Raw genomic sequence first — 22,310 nt, 5'->3', positions numbered from 1 at the left:
GCCAGGATTTATTCTGAGCCATTAGTTAATGTTAATCGAGTACTTTTATGAACCTTGAGTGGCCTTGGGGTGGTGGGGGATCATCAAGACATGCACAGCCCCTGCTCTCAGGGAACTGATAATTACTCAATGGCATGAAATGTTGCAAGACATGACGTCAGGTGGTATGTTCTCAGATATATGGGAGTGACAACAGAAAGGTGGTAACTTCTTGCTTAGGTACCGTACTGCAGGGAAGTTTATGTCCCCACTGCTGCCTCTGCAGGCCCAGAACCCCAAGTTTGCTTTTCGGATCTGGTCCATCAGCCTCGGAGAGCCACAGCTGCACCTGCGTCTCCAAGATGGTGCGGAGTCTGGCCATTGCCTTCCAGGTCCACTGAGATTTACCCTGCCTGGCAGGTCCAGAGCAGTGCTCACGCTCTCCAGCTCTCGCGTGTGCCTGGCGCCCTCCCCAGACCAGGCAGCACGAAGCGTCCAGATGCCTGGCCAAGGGCAGGACCCGCAGCACACGCGCCAGCCCCTCTCCACACGGATGTCAATTCCAAGGGCGTGGCAGGGCAGAATCCCCTGCGCCCCAACAGACGACTCGCAGGCTCCAGTGACCACTTTCTGAGGGGGCCTGCCATCCCCTGAGACAGTTATTTGGGGAGACGGAACGGGGGCGCGGGCGGCCCGGCTCCGCGCACCCGCCCGCCGCGGTCCTCCGGGAGCCGAGTCCTGCCTGGAGCACCAGCGCCCAGGAGGTTGAGGACGCTGGAGGAAAGTTGGGGGTCGGAGCCGCGGAGCCGGGAGCGCGGAAGCCGGGCCGGTGTCCGCGTCTCATGAATATGCAGGAGCCACCTCCCTCCCTCCGTGACGTCACGGGCCGTCCCGGGGTGAGCGCCGGAGCCGCTCCGGGTCCGCGCCAGTGAGCGCGGCTGCTGGCGGTGAGCGAGCGAGCGGCACGGCGGCGGGCAGCTGAGGCCGAGCGCGGCGGCGTCCGAAGCGCACCCAGCAGGCAAAGCGAGGCGGCCGCGGCCCGGCGGGCGCCGGAAGGCGAGAGCCGGTGCGGGCAGCAGGCGGCAGCGGCAGCTCGGCGGCGGCGGCGAGGATGTTGACCGGGAGGCTGTGCTGGGTGCCGCTCCTGCTGGCGCTGGGCGTGGGGAGCGGCAGCGGCGGCGGAGGGGGCAGCCGGCGGCGCCGCCTCCTCGCGGCTAAAGGTGGGTGCTGGGGAAGTTTCCTCCTCTCGGAGGAGGGAGGCAGGGCGGTCTGACGGGTGCAAGCGCGGGGACCCGGGCTCACGCTAGATTTGCACGCCCTCCCTTGCTGCAGCTAACCCCGGCTTCTTGCGCCCGGGATCCCCGAAGTGAGCTCCCTGCACCCCGAGAGGCTCCACCTGCAGACGCCGGCCCAGCCCTGGGCGGGGTCCAGGGACCGAGGAGAAGGGGAGGTCTGCGAGGTCGGGACAACTTTGGGGACTGTCTGTGGCGGGGTGGACGCGTAGTGCGGGCGTCGCGGGCCCCAGCCCACGGACAGCTTGAGCAGGGCGCGGGCGCCGGGAGAAGAGGCAGTTGCCTGCTCTCGCCCTGAGGGAGGGCATCGGCGGGGGTGCCTTCAAAGGAGGGAGCGGAGTGTGTCTCCAGCTCGGAGGTGGGTGGAAACTTGTAGGCTCCAGGGAAGGTCCCCCGGCTCGCCCCAGTTTCCCCCAGGGCGGCTGTGACTCTCCTGGGAACGCGCGCCCTCCGGGTGGGCCGTGGAGTCCGGAAGAAGTGCAGGATGTGACGCCCCCCACAGCCTCTCCGACTCGACTCCGCTCCGGCTGGAGCCGGCCGAGGTGCCCACCCGGTGCAGTGGGAGATCCTGACCTCCCCGCTGCTCCCTCCCAGACGGAAGCAGGGTCCGGGTAAACGCCCGGCGCTGTTAGAAGACTGTAGGCTGGCGAGCAGGGCGTACTTTGACAGCTGTCTTGGTGCGTGGAGACAGCGCTGGGTTGGGGGCGACCAGAGGGCGGATCTGAAAGAGAAGGTCACGTGCGGGCAGGACCGTGAGGGGAGGGGCGAGTGGAGAGCGGAGAGGAAGCTGGGTGGCGGTGGGCTCTGGGGAGGTGGTGGGAGATCTGGGCTGGAGCGCCCAGCTTAATGATAACTTGTTGATTCTTAGCGCTGTTGACGAGGAGGGTGTGCGCTTGGCTTGGGGGCTGTGGCCAAATTTGTCAGGTAACGAGGAGGGGGGCAACGTGGTCCCTGGAATCTTGTCTGACCATCATCAGGGGGCGGAAGGGTTTGCACCTGTAGATAAACAGGCTATTAGAGGCAACCTGATTTGCAAGCTGGCTTTGAACTAGAGCTTACCAGTGGCTCAGGGAGGGAATGTATACCAGGTTTAATTACTCTTGGAGGGTGAAGAGAGAGGTAGACGGTTTGCCGCCTCTGGACCTCGGGGATGTTTCTCCCACAACTTGTGAGCGATATATTGAGAATAGAGTTTCTGCTTATTCTCTAACCTTACATTTTTGGTGACATGGTTTTGAAACTATAATCAGACATGCTGGGTTTTTTGTTTGTTTTGTTTGTTTGTTTGTTTTCAGCCCCCTCGTGTATCCTTGAGAAGCAGTTTCTTTTTGGGGAAGACAAGGAAAAACTCATTATGAAAATTTCTCAAAGTGTGGTAAAGGAGTCGCTGATAGGAATCATTCTGACAGACTGTTGTTTTGGTAAAAACAAGGAGCTTCCAAACCTTTTGCCCTCCTTCCCCCATATAGGCACTTTGTTTTAAACAGGCAAATGACATGTTTTTGAAGATTTTTCATCATTTTGTAGGAGAGCAAATGGTATATTTATAAGCAGATGTCTGCAAACGGGGGAGCTCGCAGCAAGTAAGGAAAAGGGAAAAGCTTGTTTTGGTAGAGGACGCGGTGTGCTCATGCATTGTGGAGTTCTCAGGTCAGAATAGAAAGCTTTGCAGAGATAAGAGAGAAAGATGAAAAGGAAAAAAAAATCCAGACTCCCAGTGATTCACGTGTATGTGTATAATTATGTGCATTTGAACCAATACTTTTCATCTTCCTCACTTAGAACATACTCATTTGGCGGTGAAAACAAGCCATTTGTCTTTCCCGTGTAAAAAGTTGATTGGCCCTGGAGGGGTCAGGGTTGCTGTGCGAATCCCCCTTCTTCCTTCTTTCCTGTTCCAGCCACTGGGGGGCTGCAAAGAGCGCTGTTAGCTGCCTCTTTTTTTTTTTTTTTTTTTTTTTTTTTTTTTTTTTTTTTTTAAAGACAAATGTGTAATAATTGATCAAAACAGAGACATTTATTATGACACGTTAGTTGTTATTTACAGGACTGACTTTCCTTATTACAATGCACTTGTATTTTATGTTTCCAAATCTCACAGATTCTCTGAAGAACATGTGAGACAATAAAGGTATGCTTCCTACTGCCAGTGACGTTGCTGTTTTTAAGGTTCTTATCATTATTACTCCCATCATTGAAAAAGAGAAAAGTCAGGAAGACGTGAAGAAGAGGGAACAAAAAATAGCCTTCTTCCTGAATACAATTCTGTATTCATGTGTAGAAGAAAATTGGGAGCATGGCGTCACGCTGCCTGGCAGAGTTGAACGCGCCCTTTGGACAACTGTCTGGAAGCACGCCTTCCCAGCTTTGGGCTCCTGTAAGATGTTGTGTCTGTGTGCACAGCTCATTTTGCCTTTGCGTTCCTTGCTTCTTGCTGCAGAGAATCGAGGAGATAATTCTCCACAACTATTTGGGTTTTTCACCAAATCACTCAACTTTCAGTGCAAACGTATTCCTGATTTCTGAATTCAGTGGCCAGGCAGTTATTATAACTGGTTCCCTTTACCTTTCTATATCTTGGCTATTCAAAAAAGATGAACTCTTCTTAGATTCCTTGAAAAGACCAGATTCCATTCATCCTGAATTGGCTATGGTTACTGGACTGGGATATGCTCATGGATCCTCTGGATTATGTCTTCTGACTAGAAGATCACTTTCCTCAGCCTAATTCCTTCTGTTACTCATCACACAGTCAGGCTTAGACATGGCCTCCTCTAGGAACCTTTCCCGACTGGTCTCCCAGGCTGGTCACCCCCAGAGAACTGTGGCTGTCCCTCTAGCAGGCCTGGTCTTCTTGTCTGGCCCCAGCTCTGCTCTGTGAGCCCTGAGGGCTGGAATCTCCTCCTGACTCTCCCTGTATCTCTAGGGCCATGCTGCTGCCCGGTCTCCAGGTATAAGTGAGCTGTCAGTAGGGATGGGTTAGTGACTATACCTGTTTGCAATTAAAATGCTATCGTTTCTTGATTGAGATGTTTTAGATGTTTTCTCCTCTCCTATGTAAAGTGAAAGTTGGGCTTAGAGAAACCTGGGTTCCAATCCTGGTCCTACTGCTTCCTAGCTAGATAATTTAGGGTAAATTTTCCTTATCTATAAAATAGGGATACAAAAATCTACCTTGCACAGTGGTTGTCAGGAGAGGGCTTGGAAATCATTTAGCTCATGGCGTGTAAACGGCACTAAATACACAGTGACTAATTATTTGTCACTTAAACACTAGGTTCTGACATCTGAGGTTTGGTGAAATCCCCTTTTTGACCTCTTGGCAATTCATTAGCTTTGTTCATATCTTCTCTCAGCTCAACTCTGTTCTGTGTGTGTTTGTGTGTGTGTGTGTGTGTGTGTGTGTGTGTGAATTGTGTGTGTGGAAATACTGTATATAAATATAAGTGCACATTCATACACATTTGGCTTCAATTGTGAGAACATTTACCACTTTCACTAGTCTCTGGATGCCTTCGAGGCCAGGGACTCCTTCTCATTCATCTCAAAAGCCCTGACACTTAATGCAGGGCCAGCCCAGAGTAAGGACTCAACAATGTGTGCTCTATAAATAAATAAACATGTCTCCATGGGCCGGCTCTGAAGGTGTGGGGGTTCTGGTCTGTGGAGGAAGAGCTTCTGTGGGTGATTTGGACTGTTAAGAGAGTTCCCTGCCCTGTCAGCACTTTCTTCCCAGGTATGCTGTTCAGGAAGCAGAGAAGCATTCTTATTTTGCCTAAGGCAACCTCTCTGATGATGCATATTTACATGGAAGGAGGTAATCAAAGGTATGATAACCAAATGGCAGCTTGAAACAGATTATTTGTATTATTTGTTGTCTGGCCCACCACTAACTGGACCCTGTGGAAATATTTCTGTTGGCGTGATAAATGTGAGATGGACCAAGAGAGGACTGGATCGGGAGAAGGCTGCTGAGCTCCAAGACACATACTAAGTAGGAGAACAGAGGGTCACCATCTTAACCAGTTGGGGCTGCCGTAACAAAAATCCTGTAGACTGGGTGGTTTATAAGCAACAGGAATTTATCTCTCACGGTCTGGAGCCTGGAAGTTGCTCTCCGGGTGCCCTCAGGGTCAAGTTCTGGTGAGAGCCCGTCCAGGTTGCAGATGGTGGACTTCTCATTGTACTCCACAGGGTAGATGGCAGAGAGAGGAAGCAAGCTTTCTCCTGACTTTTACAAGAGCACTATTCCTATTCTTTCGAGCTCCACCCACATGACCTCATCTAACCCCTTTCATCTCCCAAAAGCCCCACTTCCTAATGCCAATACGTTTGGGGTTGCGTTTCAACATATGAATCTTGGCGGGAGTGGGGGCAAACATGCATCTGTAACAGTTGTGCTATGAGCTTTGCGGGAGCATCAGGCAGAAGGCAGGGGGGACACTGGTCTGAGAAGGATGCCTTGGGTGAGAGGCCACTGTAAATATGCATGGGCCCTGTTCTTTAGCCTTACCAGCCAGTAGCTACTCCTCAGTCTTCTGTTATTCTCTGTGAGGGGAACAAAAAGATAAAGCAAGTTCCAGATATCAAAGAGTTCACATTCTGTTTAGGGCAAACATCACACATGACATGAACTATTGGAGAACTTCATAGCTGACAGGAAAAGGGTAGATTGTGCACTACAGACATCAGAAACATCTTGGAGGAAAGGAAGAAATTGGCAAGGATGGGAGAAGTCAGGAAAGATTTATGGAGCAAATGAAAGGAGTTTTGATGGGTGAGTAGGCACTGGGTAAGCAGATAGGAAGGGGCAGGACAGTGAATGCAGGGTGGTAAGAATGCACATGATTGGTACACAGGAGTGAAGAGGGAGCTCAGCCATGGCCAAATACATTTCTGCATAAGGTTACAGAGCTAATAAAAGAGCAAATGTTTATTGAATGCACACTATGTGCCAGGCACTATTTTTAGCATTTCATATGTCCGTTGGTTTGTTCTTAACCCTAATCCTATGATGCAGGTAGAATTACTGTCCCATCTTACCAGAGGAGAAAATTGAGGCCCAGAGAAGTGAAGTAACTTGCCCAAGGTCTCACAGCTTGGAGACTGTGGAACTGAGATTTGAACCCAGAACAGTGTCGTTGACATGGATTTCCCATATCACCCAGGCTTACCTACCAGCATGATATGAGGTCTGCTCTGGGGAAGGGTCTGAGTGAGGTCAGGGAGGCTCTTGATTCCCTGAAAAGGCATCTCCTCAGTGTCTGAGAACATTTGGGTATCACTACAAATTGCTGAAAGAGTCAGTTTCTCTGGAAGCCTCATTCTCTGATTCACTTCTCCATGAGGAGTAAGCATAGCTTCTCTCTTCTGGTCCAGACAGCTTGAAGCCTTCCTCACTTCCTGTCATGCTTGACCTCAAGCAGAGAAGATAGCTGTCTGCATTGCATGGTCTGAGATGTGCTTGTCGGGGTCTCCTGCATTAGGAAGAGCTCCCTGGCTGGTCTTTCGTTTGGGTTAAGCATGGCCCTCTTCTGAATCCTTTTGTAAGCATGCAGGGTGAATAAAGGATACCACAAACACTTTCAAGTATATTAGATATACTTGAAGGCTGGACACTGGGGAGAAGGAGGGAGGATGCTGAAGAGTGGGTGTGGCAAGGGTGGGAGGAGATGGTATAGATGGAGTAGCAGGTACCTGACTACCCGTAAGGCCTCCTTTTCTTCTAATGTCATGGGATGATTATACGTGTCAATTGTTCTTTTCACAAATACCCATTTTATAGGTTAATAAAGGAACCCCGCGGGGCATGCAGCAACAGAGCCACCAGAAAGCAGACCAAGGGGACTTCCAGCTTGTGATTGGTTATGATCCAGCACCAGAGAGCCAGGTGATGTCACTCAGAGCCCACTTCTGCCTCTTCCTAGTGGTTTTCTAATCCTTGGAACAGGCACTTGTTCTTAGGCATTCTTAGGACCTTGCTTGTCTCCAGCTCAGTGCCTTCTGCTTACATCAGTCCTCCAGGCGTATCTCTGGCCCTGACCAATTTTCCTTGTAGCTCATCTTGAGCCCCACTCTGAGACTCACTCATTGTCTGCCCCCACTCTAGGATGTTCTGGGGTACCACCAGCCCCATGTATGCCCAAACTTTCCCTCCAGGAATCTGCTGCTTACTCAGTGGCCTCCATTTGGGTAAAGGGTACCTCTGTGCCCTCACCCAAGTCAGAGCCCCAGGAATCATCCAGCATGCTTCGCTCTCCTCCTCCACCACACCCCATCCTTCATCGTGTCCAGTTGATTCTTCTCATAAAGATCTAGAACCTTCCCACATCTCCCCATGCCCATTGCTACTGCCTTATTCAGCAAGTTTTGCATATGGAAGTGCTAAATTTTAATTTGGCCCCCTCCTCACCCCTTCGCTCACACTGCTGTCAGGATGGGCGATACCAACTCTAGTCCCACCAAGCCTGCAAGAAATTCCATCCCAGTCATCATGAATCCATCCTTCACTATCCATGCTAGGGGCTGGTAGGGTCCCTGGTAGGTTTTGAGAATAGCTTCACACTCTTGGAATTGCTTCAAGTTTTTGTCTCTTGTAGGCTGCCACTTGTGATGTCCACTGTCTGGACAGCATGGCCCCTTGATGTCTCCAGCTCTCTACTTCCACAGGTAGCAAGCAGACTCTTTCCTACCAGTGGGGCTCCAGCACTGGAAATCCAATTCCTATAACACGATTTGTAGCCATTGCACTGGGGTGGGAGAGGGTGCTGTAGGGATAGGAGAGGGAGTAGGAGACCAGTTCCTATTCTGGAGGAAACCAGTCCTTTTCCCAGGTCTGCCTCCTCCATCTCTACCATAACCCCTGCTAGCAGCTCAGATATTCTTAGAACAAAAGCTAGGACAGGACATGTCTGTGGAAAACTTATGGCTACACTCTTGCAACCCAAGCCGCCTCTCAAGTGAGGATTCATGAGGGCCCAGTTGCCTTCTGAGAACAGGGAGCCTCACTCCTGATGATGGTTGCTCTCAAGATAGTTCTAAGCTCTCCAGTCTTGCATCAAAGTTGATGGTTTTTCCCCTCACTTCTCATCTGGCCTCCTCTCAGGAACTTTCCAGAAACTTCCAGCCATCAAATACAAACATCTAACAAGAGCTTACTGTGTTTCAGGCAGAGATCTGGGTGCTTTATAGGTATTAATACTCCTTCAGCCCTCTAGCCACTCAATCAGATGTGTGCTTTTATTATCCGCACTTTAAAGGTGAGAAAACCAAGGCCAGGAAGGTTAAGCTACTTACCCAGTTCACCCAACTAGTAAACCAGTAGAACTGGGAATTGAATCCACCACGTCTAGTTTCAGAGTCTACCCTCTCCTCTCGTGTCAGTGATTCTCAGCACCCAGTGTTGAGTGGGTTGAGAATCACTTAGGACAATTGTTAAATAACACCGATGCCTGAAACCCACCCCCAGAGATTAGGCTAGGATCTGGGATTTCCTTTAAAGTTCTCAGGTATTTCTGATGCTCAGCCAAAGCTGAGAAACACTCCCATTGGCTGCTAACAGTTTCTCCAAGGAACGCTTTGTTTCTTTACATGGGTTGCAAGGCTGCTTCCAGGTGGAGGCCTTGTTCCTCCATATTTTACCACTTTTAGTTTCCCCCATCAGAGTGCCTGTTGGCTTCCTACCTCCCTAGGCAGACTGTGAGCCCCTCAAGGGGCAAGCGTCCTGGCCATGTCTTTGTGCCCAGTGGCCAGCACTGTCCAAGGTCCATAGTGAATGCTGAGTGTGGAGGGGGCCGGGAGTGTGTGCCAGGGTGATGCCACCCATGCTGGCTGCGAGGCCCTGAGGGCTCTGCCCTTGCAAATTTCTCCTGCTGAGTGCCCCTTCCTGCTCTAGGTCACTGGTAGGAACTGCTCATCAGGCCTCTCCCCTTTAGTTATCTATCTTTCCAAACCAATTAACAGCACTCACTTTGTAAAAGTTGAAAACACTCAGCTCTATAGATGAGTCGGGAGAACATTAACCCAAACGTATGAGGGTGTCAAGTCCTGCAGATGCCGTTGGAATTCTCACTGAGAAAGGCTATAATCGCCATTCTCATTGCTTCTAAAAATGCCTAATTGGCTGAAATTTGACTTAAATTTTGCTGATTAAAAAAACAAAACACACATCATTTTTGTGACTTCTGCTTTGCTTTCCCATGATGTCTCTTGTAGTATATAGTTAAATCTGCAGTCTTCAAACAAGTCTGACAGGGGTCACTGTAGAGAATGAAGGAAAACCTTGTGACCTGGACCCACTGATGAGTGCGAGGTTAGGGGGCAAATCACTCACCCCTTTGGGGTCTGCTTGAGTAGGCCCTCCTCTGCCCAAGAAAGTTCTGAGTATCCACATGGAAGTGGATCACAAAAGAAGGTGATTGGATCTAAGAAATTTGTTTTGAGACTTGGGGACTCTCCCAAACAAAACCCTGCGTCTTTCTCTTTTTACACTGCCTTACCTCTTTAGTTAAGTATATTTTCAGGAGAAGTTTGAATTTAGTGTTAGGTCCCTTCCCAGCTCTTTGATGTACAGCCTGCATATGTCACACAGCTGGTGGTCACCATGGTTACCCAGGAATGCAGCAGCTGCAGGTGCATAAATTTTCAGGGAAGAACCAGTCAAAACTGTTAATAATATGTCAAGCTGATGTGTCATTTTCCAATTTGCATGGATAACTGCATTGCAGCAAATTAATTAAAACAGATAAATGTTAATCTAATGCATGTCTCCTTGTAATTAATGAAATATAGCCATTACAGGGGTGTTTGATTTATGATTTTAATTTATAAAATGCTGAATTCTCCTATAAAGTTAGATATAGTAATAGGAGAAGCTGACCCATATATAGCATTAGGAAAAATAATCACATTTCTATAAATTAATCACTCTCTAAAAGGATATAGTTCATTAACACCATGAACTGAAAGTGTTAGATGTAAATTAGATTAACCTTTTTAGTGACACTTCCATTTATATTGCGTATTCTCTTCAAACCCAAAGCACTTTACATATATTAATTCAATTAACCCTCCCCAGACCCTTGTTAAGTAAGTACATATATCAAAGTTGGAAGGGAGGAGAAATGAAATCCTTCAAAGATATTGAAATCCTGGTCTTAGGATGCATTATTTATGATTTCCTCTGCAGAAGTACAGTTTATCCTGGACTTATGGAGCTTGAGAACATGGGTGGGTATACAGGCTCACTCTTTGGGCTGCCACAAAACACTTAGCATGTCGCTCTGTCCCTGAAGCCAGAGACACTTCTCCCTGATGCTCAGGCCACATGCTCAAAGGAAACTTCTATGTATTTCATCAAAGGTACCCCAGTGACCCTGGGTTTGGCTGCGAACAGGGCATCTCCAAGTAGGTGTGGGTAATGAGAACTTAGTACTCCACTGAGGCATCCATTGGGTCATCTTCCTCTGGGCTGGGTTGTCCCACAACCCCCACCCTTGACCTAGACACTGAGGATGGGGCAGAGAACAAGACCTTGGGATGTGAATGGAAGAAGAAACAATGAGTGACATGGAAATTGAGTTTACCCTTTCATCTGGGGTCTCTCTTCAGGACTGCCTGGGTGGGTGGTAGAGACGGATGTCCCCTCACTTGCTGGGAGAGAGCTCGAGGCCCTGAGAGAGGAAAGATTTGTTCCCTGTCTAGCTGAAAGATGAAAGTTTCCTGAGTGAGGATCTGGGTCTTCTGCTGCAGCTTGTCACCAAGAATGTCCCATCAACATGGGGGCCATGCCTATGTGCAAGACTTACTGTCTTTGCTCCAGTCCACAGGGGATAGGACAGGGAAGGGGACTTGCATTAGGCAAGCTTACAGAGCATGAGGGATGGAGACTCTAAGCACTTGCTTAGCTTGATTGAATGGTTGTTTGTGGTTCTGAACGTTTATTTTTCCAGCTCTTTCTGCTTCAAGTTCTCAAATCACAGGTGCTCTCTTAGGGGCAGATTCTCCCTATATTCCACACGCCAGACCCTTTTGAAATGCAGCTCATGTCAGGTAATAGCCTGCCCTGTAGCTAGTGGTTCCAAACCTACCATGGGCAACGTTAACCTGAAGGGATGAATCACTAATGGTTAGACGTGAAATAGAGTGGAGAACAAGTTTGGAGTGTGGGAGATTGTTTTTCTTTCCGCTGGAGTTGGAAAATCACTTACTCTAGTCCTTCAGGCTCACATGCAAGGGCAAATTAAGCCCACACAGTCCTAGAATCTCAGCTCATTGTTCTCTGCCAGCACTTCTTGGCACGTAGCTCTTTACTGCAAAGTGCCCCAGCTTCTTCCCTCCAGACCCTGTCTGGGAGGGGTGAAGAATCAGGACTAAGAGCCAAGAGCTAAAAGACAAGCCCCCACTCAGAAATACACAGAAACTCTGGGCAATGAAAGAAGTATTGACTTTGTATTTTAAGAGACTTCCCTCTCTCCTTCCCTCCTTCCCTCCTTCCCTCCTTCCTCTCTTCCCTCTTTCCTTCCCTCCTTCTTCCCTTCCCTCCTGCCTTCCCTCCTTCCCTCCTTGCTTCCCTCCTTCTTCCCTTCCCTCCCCTCCCTTCCCCTTAGTTCCTTCCTTCCTTCCTTCCTTCCTTCACTACCTGTTTCCCTCCCTCCCTCCTTTCTTTCACTTTTTGATGTTGTTTTTATTTTGCTTGTTTTTGTTTGTGGGAGATGGATGGTCATTTGGAGTAGGAGAGGAGGCTGAAATTATTCATAATAGGAGTAGAATTTCAAATCCAAGACCTAGATTTTACCTTTCTGGCTTTTTGTTGGTAGTTTTTCTAAAGGGAAATCAATGATCTCTGCTTTATTGCACCATCATCAGAGATATCAAGATGGTTATATCTTGATTATTAATTTTGAGACTTTTTAGTGATTTTGTTCTTCTAATTGGATATCATGAATACAGCATTTTTTTTTAATTTTTTCCTCTTTGAACAACCCCCTGCCTCCTTCCCACCCTAATTTTCCAGTAGTTAAATCCCAGCCCTCCTACCTAGAGGAACTCAGGTCAGAGACCAGCCAAGGATCTTTGCTTGAAACTTCCGCTTTTTCTGGAGTTTTGCTTCCAGACGTGTCCTACCACCTCTTTGATCTGGAGCCCAGGGGCGGGGGCAAAGGGAAGAGATGACAAAACTGTCCAGTCAGCCTTCAGTACCTCTGTCATTCCACCTTTTCCCCATCCTGTGATTGCTCTTTCTGCTTAACCCCACCCCTCTGGGGTGTCTCTTATCAAGACCTTAGTGGCACTAAGTTCTGCTTTTGGAGGTAGAGTTTGGCAACTCTCGGGAGCCACTCTTTAAAGTACTATGAATAATAGTAGAATCATCATCATTTTCATCTTACAGTTTGTTTTCTTGATCCAATGGAAAATGTGAGAAAGTATCTTTGGAAAACTTTGCTGCTTCTGTTGCCTGGAACTACCCACTCTTACTAAAAACTGAAGACTTGCTATGTAGCCACAGCTTCAAAACAAGTAACCTGGTTCACACTTCCAACTAAATGGGCTCCTATATAGGGGTTTGGGGCCACCATGCCTCCTGCCCCAAATCTACAAGACACTGGTGCCTAGAGCTACTTACATCATCTTATCAGAGAGGAAGCACATGGGACTTGCTGGGAAAGTAAGGTAATGAGACATGATGCCTGGTCTCGTTTGGTGATGTTTGCATTTATAGAAAGAGACAGTGCAACTCCACCCATAGGGTTAGACAGTCACAATTGGTGGCATTTAAGACAGCCTGGAGGGTGTAGAGAATGTGTGAAGCAGGTCTCTGTCATGGTGTGATATCGGTTCCTGTGCCCAAATTGTGTGGACCCTCCAGGGATGAGTCTATGAGACATACCTTCTGGCATCTAAAAGTTGATAGTGACTGGCCACAGATCCTTGGAAACTGGGCTCCTCCCCATGCTGACTGCCAGTGGTGGTGGGTCTTGAGTGCCTTCTCAGTCTTGGGTCCTCGTGTGAGACAACCTGATATTTAGTATGGATAGCTTCTGTGGCAATGGGTGACCCCAGTTCCATGCCTTGTGGGCCTTCCTTGTGCCTCTGTGTTGGTTGCTTCACACCATGCCTTGTCTGCTGCTCCACTTTTGCCCTGCCTGGCAGTTTGGCAGCACCCCTCAGTGTGGGCACCTTTTCTGGGAATCCATCCGTTTCCCCCTGGCCAAGAGAGGTATTCTTCTTGCCCCATTACGTAGCTGCTGTACAGACTTCCGCAGTGGCACTTATCAGATTGTATTGTTATTTGCTTGCCCGCCCCTCACTAAACTGTGCAGAACTCAAAGTCAGGGTCTATGACATCCCCATTCCTGTGTTCCCAGATGTTTAGGGTGTAGGGAGGGTGGATGAGTGTTGGCTAGAGCTCCCTGGAAGCCACCTCTTTGCCTTATGTGGGATGCAGGCTTGGGATGGAATTTTCCTTGTTAAATCCTTCTCCTTCATCCTCCCGGGTCCCCAGTGCCCTTCTTCCCAGTGCAGACATACCCAGTGCAGAGTAGGGCTGGTGGGGCAGGATGATTTGCTTAGGAAAGGCCAGCATCACATGCTGGCTACTGACTACCCTTGGCATGTGCTGGTGCATTCCAGGATGAGGGGTGGAGCCAGGCTGGAGATGGGTGACCTTCTGGGTGTGAGGCAGGTAAGGGGGAAGCCAGATGGTTCAGGGCCTTGTACCTCTGAAGCTGATGATGCTGGGGTCCATTGCCAGAGTGTATCTTCTTCTGGGATAAGTAATGTAAATTAACTTTCCCATCAATGAAATGACTTAGTCATAAGTTCCATCTTTGTAGCATTGAACATTTGGGAGAACATTTTTTCTGTCACTGCACTGATGAGAATTTAGTTGTGGCTATATACTGCTGTGGGTCTAACACTCTCCCCACCACACTCTTCTGTGTCATCCTGGGGATCCTGCGTGTTCCCATCCACATTCTATTAAACTCTAGATTGTAGAAATCCTACATAATGTAAAGCACGCTTTCTTTTCCAAACAGGTCATTAAAGGCACTTTGCAGTTTATGATGTCAGATGCATGGGTATGTAGAGGCAAGGATGAAGTTTTAAGTAGAAAAGCTTTGTCATCAGTTAAAATGGGACTACCACATGGGACGAGGCCCATGGAGTTCTCCCACCACAGCTAGGGAAGCAGGCAAGCAGGAAGAGGTATTGACTTCCAGCTATGCTGAGATTTCTAGGCCGTGTGTGTAGTCCACAAAAAAATGAGCAATTGGAAATCTCTCCAAAGTCAAAACATTTACTTCTGGATCTAAGGATCTACTGGTTCAGTACTGAGCATTAAAGCTTTGACACTGTACACAGGGAAACCCCACCTTCCCCAGCCAGACCAGAACCTAGAACTTCTGAGGCTAACATTGGGAAGGAGAGTCCTGGCGCCCCCCCCCCCGCCCCCCCCCCCCCCCCCCCCCGCCACCACAGGGATGTGGGGTGTGGGGCTGGTGGCTAACAGCTCTGACTCTGATCCTGATGTCTCCCGTTAAGGGGTAGGGGTTTTTCTGTGGATAATGCTGCCACTCTCTGCATGTTCTGGGGACCCAGACCAGATGGAGATACCCTCATCCTGGAGCTCTGGCTCAAGTGAGAACATTTCCCTGTATTCCCACACCAAGAATAGAGCTTGGACCCAACAGAGTTTTACTAAAGTCTCAGGGTCCGTAACAAGGAAGTAAAGCGAAAGGATTATGAATCCAGACACTGCTTTTCATCCCTGTCAGAACCAACGGCCCCTTTTTACAACAAATATTTTGTAGTGCACCCATTGTTATCCTGCAATGAAATTTACTGATACTATTACCTGCTTGTATACATAATTTAACAAATCAATGTAATGCCTTAACTGAAATATAAAGGAACTCAAAGGAAAACGTATATTAAAATAGTATGTAATGCCCTGGGCCCAACTCTACTGGAGAGAGTAATGAATTAGATGCTTGCTGTGAATCCCACAGCTATAAACGCACATGAATCCATGTGTGTTGTATTGGCAGTTCAAATGTCATGGGCAGTATTGGAGTGATGTGTTGTTTAGATATAGTGAGATATTTCTGGTGAAGTCCTGAACAAGAAAAGTATGCTCTGGCTTCAATTTATAGGGTAACTGTATTCCTGGAAAACTCGGGGTTTATTAAAGCTATACAAACAATATTTAGCTGACTCATTCCAGGGCTACTGGCATAAGGAAGAGACTAGGGAGCTCTAGATGATGTGTTGGGGGATATTCAGCCCAAGAGATACCTGGACACTTGCAGTTCATTCACTCACTCACTCACTCACTCACTCACAAATTCCCAGATCTAGGAGACGCCAAAGATGGATCCCATATGTATTTACAGGTTGACATTGCCTTAAAGGGTAGACAATTTCTGGAACTATAGTCTTTCTGGGTACCTTTTGAGGGAAAAAGGGAAAATGCCACCTGGACAACTGAAAGAAGTTGTCACATTTCACAAGAAGATCTTCACAAGAATAAGGCTTCCCAGCGAGGCATGTTGGAAGACCGCATTAAGCCCATCAACCATGTACTGGAACATTATTTAGACCAGTGGAAGAGAGGGCTGCTGCTTTGCCTTGAGTTAAGTATAGAGATATCTGCTGGTCCTTCCCCTCTTCTGCTACTCTACTCCATAATCACAAGAGCAGGTGGGAGGGGAGGAGAGGGAAGGGGAGGGGGCAGGCCACACTGGGCCCCTCCATCAGAGACTTGGTAATGCCTTGCCTTTGTAGGGAGGCGGGGAGAATAGATTTTTGGATCAAATAGGAGATTGATGTTAAAAATGACCTGGATTGAGCCTTGGGAACTGAAAGAGAGTGAAAAGCTGTGGAATGGGCTGAATATCCTTGAGGCAGTTCCTACCCAGTGGGAAAGAGGAGGTTGGACATAGCATAGTTGGGGGTGAGGGGGCAAAAATACCATCATTTTGTGTTTATAACCCAATGGGTTAAACTCCAACAAACAGGATAGAGTACTTATTATGGTCAGTATGGATATTTCAGAGTTAAAACCCCGTGTTCTTGGATGGAAAATTCTTCCTTAGTGTTCTCATTGATAATGTAGAGGATGAGCGTTCTTTATTGCGTTGTTTTTAATCCCTAAGTGTCTTATTTTTCACCCTCCCTTCACATAAGCTTGAGGTGTTACTAAGAGAGAGGCTGAATTGCCAAAGAGAGTTTCTGTAACTTTGAGATGAAAATGCATTTTAATAGTTAGATTTCATAGGAAGTGGTATATTCCCTTAATAAGTAGTTCAGTGACATTTGGTAGTTCTGTAATATTTGACTTGGAGTGGAGTTTATAAAAATTTCAGCCCAACAGTAACTTCAGGGCACTAAGGGATGTATGTATTTCTGAAATGAGAAGACCTGGTTGACATTCTGATTCTAAAATCAACATCATCTCTTATGCGTCACCATATTTTCAATTATAATGGACTATAAGCTGTGAATTTAAAAGCAGCTTCCCAGCAAGTTCCCGCACAGACCCAGCTTGTGTGGAATAAAGAGCCTGGGTGGGAGGGAGAGTTCTCACGCCCACTCTTCTAACTTAACTTACTAAAATGCTTCCTTCTCTGAGGCGGCTTTGGTTCCACCCCACCCCCACCACACATTGGTTCCTTGGGGATTTTCTTGAAAGTGGCATCTTTTCTAACTTCATGGGGGAATTTGCATCCTGATTTGCCTGAAATGGTTGAACTTGGGAAAGGTAAAATCATGGCAGTAAAAGCCTGAGGTTGTATAAAATACCTCTGACAGCTAGACAAAAGTATTTCTAACAGGAAACTTGGGGATTAAAACAAGTGTCTAGGGCATGGTGTTCTGTTATCTCTTTGGCATTTCAGGATGAGTTCAGACTTTCTCTGCTTACTTGTTTCCCATTTCAGCATCATCTCACTCTCCAAGTTAAAAAAGTGCCCTAAAAGGATTATATCAGGTTCCAGGAGTTGTAGTCTTTGACAGCAGTTAAGGTCAGGGGTTACCCTTAGGCAGTCCTAGGATGCAGGGGTTTTGTGGAGTACTGTAATTTTTTTTTTTCTTTGCCAGAAGGCTCAGAAGCAGACCTCTATGCACCGGCGGGTGGTTCCAAAACCATGCCTGTGATGACCAGCCCAGGATGAAGAAGGGCCAGCTCTTTTCCCTATCTACCCCATTCAGCAGGACTAGAGGAATAGAACAGCTATTGAGTTAGGTGAACCTACAACCATTGGCTTGGAATTAGGGGCTCCCTCCCCTGAGGGGATGGCACTCCAGGCTGGAGGTTATGGCAGGCCTTGACCCCCCTCTTTAGCACGTGTTGTCATCAGACTCAATAAGATGCAGGTTGGATAGAGAGACTGAACAGTAGCCGGGGATGTGTGGGGGGAGGGGATTTATGTGGCCCTGGAGGATTGTAATAGACACCATCAGTGCCCTGCCCACATTCCCTCTGCACCTGCCATTTTCATGCTTTCAGTCCCTACTTCCAGCACCAGTGGCCACTTTGTCTATGACTGACGGGAGTTGGTGGACCAGTACCCTGGCACCCTCACCCCACTGGTGAGAGAACATCTGCAGCCTTTCACACAGTTCCCTCAGGTCCCTGGAAGCCTGGGCTCCACTTGCCCATGGTGGTGACTTTCTTCCATCCTTTGTTCCTGAGTCACTGCTCCTCTCCCCTACCGGTCTTTCCTGACATCACCTCCCAGATAAACCACCTGCACCCAAAATCCTGGACTCAGGCAGGGCCTGCTTCTGAGGGACCTCAAACTGAAAGCAGGAGTGAACAAGAGAAGGTATTTTGTAGGGGATGTGTGCTGTGCTCTTTCTGGACTCTTCCTCTACACCATCCCCGGGGGGTAAGTCTTAGATTTCAGGATCTGAATGCTGGGGGGGGGGGGGGGGTCCTTGGCACATCCAGGCAGACTTGCTTGGCAGGTCTGCGTTCTCGAGGGACATTTGGAGGATGCTGCTCACTCCCACCTTGTGTCTCCCTTCAGTGAACGGTCTTCCTGCAACAAATGCCCCGTGCAGTGCTCTGCAGCTGGGGCAGGCACCGGGCCCGGCAGTGGTGGCAGCTTTTATTCTGGGCCCAGGACTCTCAAGGCTGCTTGAGGGCAGGGTGGCCCCCAGCTCCTTCCCCAAGATCTGGGCAAAGGTACATCCCTGCCCTGTTGAGGTGACAGGAGTTGAATTAGGCTGAGTGCCTGCAGCACACAATCATTCACGTGTCTGGGGGAACATCTGGCCTCTGCTCGCAGCCAGATTTCTCGAGTGTCTATTTTCAGCATTCTCCCAGAGCACCTATAAATGAATTTGCAAAGCAGGTACCTCTGTCTGTGGCACTTCCTTCACTGATGTGAAACAGCTGGCAGAAGTGAAAAACCTCCCCCCTACACTCACCTCGCTTGCCTACTGGTCTGAATTCCTGCTGTCATTCTGTTATTTCAGGTGAGGCCCTGCAAAACCTGACTGATACAAATTCTGCCCTTTCTCTGAGAGAGTTAATGCGCTGAGCCATTGTCAGCTGAGCGGTTTGATGTGAATTAGTCCCTCAGCTTAGCTTCGGTCACATGGCCTGGCTCAAGTGCACGGGATTTAGCATTTTTTAATTTTTTTGACAATAGAATGACTTTATTTCAGTGGTGAGTGTTATCAGCATATAAAATGTATGTAAATAGACCATTTCAGGTGCTGAACACAACATCTGATTTATTTAAAAAGTTCTCTTAATTCTGAGTGGCTGACTGATGTGCGGTGTGTAAATAGCATATGGATCCTGGTGTATGGATTGGTGTATTGGTCCTGATTACGCCACTTAGAAGCTATGTGATCTTGGAAGAGTTGCTTAACTTCTCTGAGAATCAGACTTCTCATCTCTAAAATGGGTATATTAAGTCCTATCTCAAGACGCTGTTATAAAGTGCGCCCAAGGACATAAAACATTTGGTATACAAGAGTCTGGTGTTCTGGTTATCTTCTGCTGCCCAGCAAACTACCTCACAGCTTACTGATACAAGGCAATCATTTTATTATGCTCATAGATCCCCTGGCTCAGGAATTTAGATAAAGGGGAGGGAGGGAGGATAGCCTGCTCCTGTTCCCTGATGTCGGTGGTCTTGAATGACTGGGAATTGGTTGGGATCACCTGGAGGTTTCTTTATTCGTGTGCCTGGGCAGGTAAGGCTCAAGGTCTGAGCTCAGCTGGGGCTACTGACCAGAGCCTGAACACGGCCTCCACTGTGGTTCGGCTTCCTGCCTGCGTGAAGACCGTGGGATGGTCATACTTCTCACCTGGTAGCTCAGGGCTCCAGTGCACAGAGTAGAAGCTGCATGGCTCTCATGGACCCAGCTGGACCCCTCTCCTGAGTCATCTAGGAACAGGTCCTTCTCACCTCAAGGGTGACTCTCACTAGATGATTCTTCCCTGGTTCTGTTTGTCTCTGACTTTGGCCTTCACCAGAGCGGTCATGGCTTTCCCATGGCCCAAACAGGAAAGGATAGGGGATGCCTGTTTCCTAGGCACCCTGCCCTGTGTGGGGGCAAGGGCAGGTGCAGCATGCCTGGCAAAAACTCTGGAGGACAGACAGGTCCCTGTAGGAGTTTGGACCTGAAGGCCAAAGGGGGGTGTGGTAACAGTGGTAAGACTTGGGGGTTAGTTGTCCTTGTCCTAGAGACTTTACACACATCAGCTCACATCACCCTCACAGGAGCCCTGTGATGTGCCTCTCATAACTTCCCCATTTTGTAGGAAGAAGCTGAGTCTCTGACTAAGCTTTAGTAAGTCTGTCAGCACTGGCCTTGGGGCTTGAAGCCAGATCTGTCTGACTTCAGAGCCTGTGCCCTTAACATCGCTGTGGTATGCAGCATCCCACTGGGTGACACATTTTCCTATTTTATTCTCTACTGTGCATTAATCATTTTCCCTGACTCCTCTTCTGTACTCACTGAGGGCAAGAGTATGTTTTTTCCTCTTCTATTTCCCTCCTGTGCACATGGGAGGCCCTCAGAAAATAACACTGGGGCTTGGCAAAGAGGCCACCATCTCTTTTCAGGGGCCCAGCGAAATGATGGTCTTGTTAGCCACACAAGCTGGGCTCGGGTGGGTTGAGAGCAGAGAAGGCATTGTTGCTTATATCCTAGTCTCCAAAGTAAATTTTGTTCTAGTTCATTGTTGAAGTATGGGTTTTGAAATTGAAACACAGAAGGTCTACTAAAGGGATGTCCTATTTGGAATGGGCTCTCTTTTTTCCCCCGTTTTCAGGTTAAAAGCAATAACCAGGAAGCAAACAGAATGAAAACCCTCTAAAGAATATCCTGAATGGCTCTGACAGGTTAAAGCTGCTGGATAAATGTGGAATTTACATGACAAAAACCTGAGCACGATGCTGATTGTCATTCACCAGTAATAGCATTCCCTGACAAACTAAAAATCTTAATTAAAAAAAAAAAAGACCACATAATTTATATTTGCTGATAAGTGTCCCTTTGCCTGAGGAACTTCTCAGACTAGACTCTTGCTCTCCCCAAATTGAACTTCACCAAGGCTGGATCCTTCCTCCTTGACTCCTCACCCCCACTTCCTCTTCCTGGGTTTGGCAGGCTGCCTAGAGCATCGGAGGCTACCTGAATGATTGGAAAGACAACTCTCTCTGCCCTCAAGAAGACGTACATTTTAGTGAGGAAACTAATGAGCTGACAGATTAAAATATTAAATGGTGATTCTGGACAGGAGGGCAACACAAGCATTAAGTGAGGCTGGAGTGTCAGGGCTGGTAGAGTTGAGGAAAGGTGAGGAGGGAGAGGATGCCTGCTCTGAGTGGGAGTAAGGGGATGACTGCCAGCCACAGCTGACTCTTAGAGCTGGGGCAGACAGTCGTTTTGCCCTCAAGGTCAGCCCCACCTCCTCTGGCTGTAGGACTGGGTGTTCTCCTCTGCTCCCTACCCACAACCTCCATCCCAGATCTGCACTGGTGGAGAGAGATCAAGTCTCCTCTTCTGCTCATCTGGGATTTTTCTGTGAAGCTTTACCGTTCTCCTCCCACAATTGTGCCTGCCCTCACTCTAACCTGTATGTACCTCAAAAAGACTTCAGGCAATCCTTTTTTTTTTTTTATTTGAAAAACTGAGTTTGCCTACCAGATAGTGGTGAGGTCTGTAAAGAGGCAGAGCTCATGTCTGAATTCATCGATGTTTCCCAGCCTGGTAACCAGTTGTCAACTGGGTGAGGGCACAAAGGGATGAATGGATGTTGATTCAAACAGATGCCTTGGAGTATGTGGGACTCTGAGGGTTCTGGAGAAAGGAAATGGTGTCAGTGAAAGTCCCAAAGTCAGGAGAGAGCATGTGCTGTGTAGGGTACATGCTAATACTGGCCTGTTTGCCACAGGCTTCCATATGAGGCCTGGGAAGAAAGGCACCCCCTTTCTAATGTTGGGCTCTAGGGCCCTGAGCTAGCGGGGCTGGGCTAGCATAGGAAATGTTGTCAGGCACAAATGGTCTCAGGAATACCACAGAAGCTCATGTGTCAGACTCATCAAAGGCAAACACTTTCCCTTGTTTTTCTAGTTCTTTTTTCCTGCTGAGTTACTGCCTGTGAGTTACTTCCCATCAGTGGGGGACCCTGTGTGTTTGATGTTGATCCACTCTGCAGATGAGGCCAGGGCCATACAGAGACAGGGCCTAGTGAGGGTACCAAGGCTGCTTGGTCTCCTTCCCAAAGGGAACCTGGGACCAACTCTAACTCAGAAAGCTGGCCAGAGCACATACTGTTCCTGGCTGATTGTATACATTGTTGTCCTGGGACAGATTGTGGCCACCAGAACCCTTACCCCATGGTAATGTCTTCTAGGATATTGGGGGTGTGATACTGTCAATGACACCAAAAATACAGCTGACCCACTTTGGGGAGGGCTTACTGGTCACATGGTGTAGGTGCCCCACCTCCAGCACTTGTCCAAGAGGTATGGGAGTGAGTGATGCATGCTCTTTTTTTTTCTGAGCTTTATC

The 22,310-nt window shown here is 48.3% G+C and overlaps 1 protein-coding gene across 1 annotated transcript in view; it reads left to right on the top strand.

Annotated features, from left to right (window-relative positions):
• Window positions 1–459: 459 nt before the first annotated feature.
• Window positions 460–22,310, top strand: part of CLSTN2 (calsyntenin 2) — a 615,839-nt gene continuing 593,988 nt past the window's right edge. The window contains exon 1 of the mRNA XM_045503479.1: window positions 460–1,199. Within this exon, the coding sequence (XP_045359435.1) occupies window positions 1,091–1,199 (109 nt within the window). The 5' untranslated portion in view covers window positions 460–1,090. The remainder of the gene's footprint in view (window positions 1,200–22,310) is intronic.

This window comes from Leopardus geoffroyi, chromosome C2 (genome assembly GCF_018350155.1).
Source record: "Leopardus geoffroyi isolate Oge1 chromosome C2, O.geoffroyi_Oge1_pat1.0, whole genome shotgun sequence".
In the NCBI taxonomy this organism is placed as follows: domain Eukaryota; kingdom Metazoa; phylum Chordata; class Mammalia; order Carnivora; family Felidae; genus Leopardus; species Leopardus geoffroyi.
The sequence above is the reverse complement of the archived record's forward strand: the minus strand, read 5'-3'. Positions and strand labels throughout refer to the sequence as shown.